Here is a 6000-nt window from a genome sequence, read left to right as displayed (position 1 = left end):
CCTCAGTCTATATTAATATACGTATTAAAATATTAAAATAATATATAAAATTTAATAAAATTTTAATTTTTTATTATTATTATTTTAATAATTGTTTTTGAGACCCCCGTAAATGAGGCCTTAGTAAATTCGAATCAGTGGAAGCTTAGGGGTAGGAGGTCCCGATTATAACTATATTTGAAATTCCGGTTTGGACCGGAAGTCACGTGATTTTAATCGAAAATTTTTAACCACAATGGAGTTGCATAGATGACCTTCATTACTGTAACGTTATCAGGAAAAGTATGATTTACAGGGGCAAGACACTACTAATTTGAGGTTGAGAGCATACGTTTTAAATTAAATAAATTAAGAATATAATTTAAAATTTTCTTATATAACTTCTATTTAATCATGTGTTCTACTTTATGCTGTATGCTTATTCACGTTTTGTTGAATTTTATCTATTTGCTGCTATATTTCGTCACTTGTTTCTTTAATATTGCATTTAATTACTTATTATAAATTCATTTAACAATGTATTACTTTTTTTTACTTGACGTGAGTTCGACAAAGACTTAAATCTGAAATAAATCAAATTTCTGGATATTAGCATAATTGTGTTATATTTATTAGTTATGTTAAATTATGCGAATAATTTAAAATCTAATTTATGGTTTATTTGCATAATCTTAGTCAAATTTAGTGCTGTAAATTTTTTCTTTATTTTTACATAAACAAAAAACTGCCTGAGATAAAAATAATATTTATTTCAGGCAGCTTTTTAATGTTTATATTTAGTTTAAAGAATACATTTTAATATAGTTACTAAGCTTAAAAAATATTTTTGGGAATTAGGACTATCAAGCTTAAAAAGAATTTTTATTCGTCAAATTACACAACTCGTAATTTCCCATAGAAAAAGACCACCTGTTTTATTGTTAATACTATTTTTTCATATATGATTCTCATATACACATATTCTAAACGTGTGTATATATATATAATATAATATAAATTTTTTTTCTTAGATATTGCTTTTAACATGAAAACAAATGATCATAAGTGTTTTGAACCACGTGGTCCTGTTACACCTTTACCATCTCTTCCATCTAACCATATTTTTTTTTACTGTTATCCCATGTCACATCTCACAGCATCCTTCATCTCTCTCATCTTTTCTTAGTCTGCTTTTCATTCTTGTTTATTTTCAGAGAATTGGACAACAGACTGGCAAAAGCTTTCTATCAGATGGGCAATGTTGACCCACCCTTCTAAATTTGGCACTTTATATTGCCAGATTTGTCTGTTTTTATAAGAAGCATTATGATATAAACATGCAGGCATCACGAGCATCAAGGAGCTTTTTTAATAATTAAAAAGAAAATCTATAAATATATATATTTTTAAATTAATTACATAAATTTTTTTATAATACACTTGTCTAATCTAACAAATGAAACACACTCCATGAAAATTTAATTTTTATTAAATATTTATTTTCAGATTTCATCTTTCATGGTTGAAGACAATTTTATCAATTTTTCAAAAACCTCCTTTCTTATTTATGAAATTCTGTATAAAGTAAAAATAGGGGGAAAATCTATTAAAGATTATCTAAGTAGAATTTAATAATAGATGAATTTTAAATCACAAATCTGCTCGGCATTAATTATTTAATGCTGCAAATTGTATCGAATAGTTTCAATGATTAAGTAACGAGAATTTAATCTTATTTTAATGTCTTAAACTCATGAAGTATGATGTTGATTACAGTTTAACTGTTATTGGTAGATTAAGTCCCTGTTAAATGATGATTGTGCTAAACAAGTGAAATTCTTAAGCATATCCCTTTTATGAGATTAGTAATGCAATAGGGAAATAACTGTTCGAATTTATTCTTATATTAGTTATAGTTGAAAGTTTTGTTAACGTAGGAAATAATAATAAAAATAATCATAAAGAACTGTGGACAGTAAGAAAAGTATTAAGATTCTCTCTTATCCTTCAGTTTTTTTTCTATCCATTATGCTAATCCTTCTCCACGTAATGCTATCTTAGCCTAATTAAATATTTCTTACTATATTTTGAATTTTTTTCCTGCTTATGCTTCTCATTACTATAAGCATTTGATACAAAATTTAATAAAAATTCATTACGAAAACAATAATAGAAAGTTAATATAATAGAATATATGATAAGGTTATTGCATAAGACAAGTTACGACGTAATACAATAGTAAAGACTAGAATTTAATAAGAACAATGCACAAAATGAGACGTAATAAACAATTGAGTAGGTATAATTGTTGATTCTGTATGCGTATTATTGTTGCTATACAGTGCATTAAAGTAAAAATAATGTGAAGAGCACTTCTACAGGAAGCAAACAGAATCAAAATTTAATTGGTTTACATATTATTCGAAGTTTAGATTTGCATCTATTCGGTGTAGAACATACAGAGTAAGTATTAATAAATAAATAAATCTGAAAAATATACGTGGCTCCATCTATAATCTGAGAAAAAATTTAAAAAAGAAATAAAGAGGAGGGAAAAATGGATAATAACTATCACCAAACCATTGGCCAATACCTCTTGGTTTACTGCGCATGCCGAGAGTTTATAAGTATTACAAATCAGTTGATAGTTGGGACCGAACAGAAAGAAATGGAGAGAGTATCAGTGATGGTCCTGCTGGTTACAGGAGTGGCAAACGGATGCGGTCCTTGCATCAAATCAGAATGCGTGCCACCGAACGGATGCTTGGCTGGTATGGTTACAGACTGGTGTAACTGTTGCTACAAATGCGGACAGAGGGAAGGAGAAAAATGCGACCATCCCAACATAACTGCCAACGTTCACGAATTCGGTAGATGCGGCGAGGGGTTGATCTGTCAAGTTCGAGTGGACTTGCCGGCGGGGGATCCAGAAGAAGCTTTGTGTGTCTGTCAACACACTTCTAAGCTGTGCGGAAGCGATGGAGTGACTTACGAGAACCAGTGTCAGTTGACTGAGGAGAGATACAGGAAAAGAAACGGGCTGAAAGCTGTCAGTAGGGGTCCTTGCAGGTTTGGTGAGTTAAAACTAATCGATATTTAAAACTTATCACTTGTTCTTCTTGTATTTTTATTATTTTTTCCACGTTTTTAAGATGAATTTTGAAGCGTTAAAAGCCGTGCATTTTTTCAATTTACGGTCTTGCCGTGTTTTTTGGGGTGTCCGAATTTATGAGTTTTGAAAAGAAACTCATACATTTTAACTTCCCAAAAAAGCAAAAAGATATAGAAATTGAAGGATATTTTAGACAGAATCTACAAGGGGGGAAAGATAGCTGTAAAAGTGAGCGCTAAAAAAAATTATTTCCAGAATTTTTTGTGATATTTCACTATAATAAGATGTAAAAAATTTAAATATTGTATTCGCTTTTTAAAGTATTTTATTAAATATTAGTAATTAAAACAGTTAATAAATTCTCCAATACACAAAGCCTACAGTAAGACTTCATTACTATCATTAAAAAAAACTGTTAAAATATATATTTACATTCGCTTTTTAAAGTAGTTTTAAGCATTTATTTCGCACGTTTTCAGCACTTAAAACACATAACTAATGCATTAGAATACTTATAAATTTAAAACACTTGTACATTTTATTCATTATTTTTGTACACCTTTAACAGACATGAAAAACTAGCATACAGCCAAATATTAAAATATAAATAAAAACTCTGTTGATTGGTTAAGAGTCATGCATCTAAACGATTCAAATATCCCCCCACCATTTTCATTTTCTAAAGTCTTTACACTGCTTAACGTTAAGCTACCCAACGTTCACTTACCTAAATTAGAGGAAAGTAATCGACTGATGTCATCATAAAAGCTCACTTAAAGTTCCTTCCTTTATTCTTTCATTGCTTTTTTTTTTGTGTGTGTGTGTATAAAGATATCGGTTTTTAAGTGGACCGAATTGCAATAGTATATATATATATATATATATATATCTTTCGATTTTTTGGATGCACTCTAGCTTAAAGATTCTCTTTGAAGTTATATATATATTTTTAATATATAAATATAAAAGTAGTTTCTTTATGTAATGTATTTTAGTTCTTTTAGTTCTATAGTGACTCTAACTCTAACATTTAGATTTTTCAACCCTTCTCCCTTAATGCTTTCTCTTATATATATGTGTGTGTATGTGTTTGGATATAAAGATAAGATACCTACTTAGCTGAATCAGAATCTGGGAAAAATAGCAAGGGAAAAAAGGAGAAAAAAAAATAAATACGTTTCTATCGATTCTCATTTATTAAGATATTTGACCTAGCTTTGATGTAAACAGAATAAAAGTTAAGAGTTGAACAAGATCCCAGATGTAAACAGAAACTATTCGGATGAGATTTTTTATTTTATATGTTACTTTATGACGTATATTTTTCATATATATANTATATATATATATATTATTTATTATATCTCTCTCATTTTTATATTTAGTGTCATCATTTTCTTTGTTTTCTTTCTTCTCCAAAATAATCTACACAAATACATATACTTGTACAAAACAATGTTTATGCTCCTATTTAATCTTCTGAAAATGAATTTTATTTATAAATTCGCAAACAAAACAGAAAAACAAAATATTTTTCTTTTTCTCTTCATTTTCCTCCTGATCCTACTTTTTTTTTTTACATTTTTAATAGTTCTCGTCACATCTTTCAATTTCTTCTGAGAAAAGAAAAAGCATTTGTACACATTCACACACACATACACACACGTGTGAACTCGCTCACAAGCTCACACTCACGCAAAACTCGCTCACAAGCTCACACTCACGCAAAACTCGCTCACTCACTCACATTCATAAAATAATATCTATATGTACAGTATAGTATATATTCTTCTCTTGAATTTCATTTCTAAATTCGTAAACAAAAACCGAACTAAAAGAAATCTCCATTTTTTTTCCTCCTCATTCGAATGTTATTTTTTAGAAGATTGAAATTTTAGAGTAGAAGCGAACGAATAAAATAAAAAAAATAAAAAAACACACACACACACACACACAGGAAAAGAAAATAAGAGGCATTCTCTTCCTTTCTTATCTAATAAAATTCAAATTGATTTCGTACTTTATTATTACTGTTATTATTCCTAATGATATTTTTCGAATTTTTAGAAAATTAAATTTGCCAACTGTCGAGGGTAGCATTGCCGAAAGTAGTGTTATAGTTCATTTATTCCATTGCAATCTAACAGATGAATGTTTTAAAAGTCAAGATGCAACTTCTTCATAAAGATTTATTTTTATTATTTAATATTTATGTTTGTTTTATTATTTATTATTAAATATATAAGAATTTTTTTATTAATAAAACACTCATAAAATGCAGACTGAAGTATTTTAATATTTAAAAGAAAATAATATATAAATTTTTAAAAACGTATAAAAAAATTTTATATATGATAAATTTCTTAATGAAAATCATATATTCTATGAACTTTTTTTAGTATTTTTTTCCTTGTTTTTCGAATTCTATTGTGAATATTTTAATAAATGATAAAGCTTCGGGTAGACAGACAGATGTTTATTTGTTTATTTATTTATTTATTAAAGCGGATTTGGTGGATTTTATTTTAAAATCGATATGTTGGATGACTTTTTCAATGATTAAACTTATCAAATGGCACACGTGTCAAATTAGTGTAGTGAAAATTTATATTGCTAAATTGATCGAAATCGTGTGGAGTATATTTTTTTAAATAGGAAAAAAGTCATTCGAAACATTATATTTTCATCAAGCTTTGGTAAATCTTCTTTTAAGATGTTTCCAAAAAAAAATGTTTGCCAAATAGCATCATTGTAGTATAATTAATAATTTAATTAATTAAACTTTTAATTAAAATTTTAAGAGAGATATTCTAGTTGAAGGTATAAATCTGTACAAAATTGCTCTATCGCTAAATATAAGCCTAGGAAGTCATAAAGTGATGAGATCAGGTGCCTACCGGTTACAGTTG

The 6000-nt window shown here is 27.8% G+C and overlaps 1 protein-coding gene across 1 annotated transcript in view; it reads left to right on the top strand.

Annotated features, from left to right (window-relative positions):
- The first annotated feature begins 2325 nt into the window (after positions 1–2325).
- Positions 2326–6000, top strand: part of LOC111621078 (insulin-like growth factor-binding protein-related protein 1) — a 33961-nt gene continuing 30286 nt past the window's right edge. Inside the window, exon 1 of the mRNA XM_023363138.1 lies at positions 2326–3053. Coding sequence (XP_023218906.1) covers positions 2537–3053 — 517 coding nt within the window. The 5' untranslated portion in view covers positions 2326–2536. The remainder of the gene's footprint in view (positions 3054–6000) is intronic.

This window comes from Centruroides sculpturatus, unplaced genomic scaffold (genome assembly GCF_000671375.1).
Source record: "Centruroides sculpturatus isolate CEXI.00-Female unplaced genomic scaffold, Cexi_2.0 scaffold294, whole genome shotgun sequence".
Taxonomy (NCBI): Eukaryota; Metazoa; Arthropoda; class Arachnida; order Scorpiones; family Buthidae; genus Centruroides; species Centruroides sculpturatus.
The sequence above is the reverse complement of the archived record's forward strand: the minus strand, read 5'-3'. Positions and strand labels throughout refer to the sequence as shown.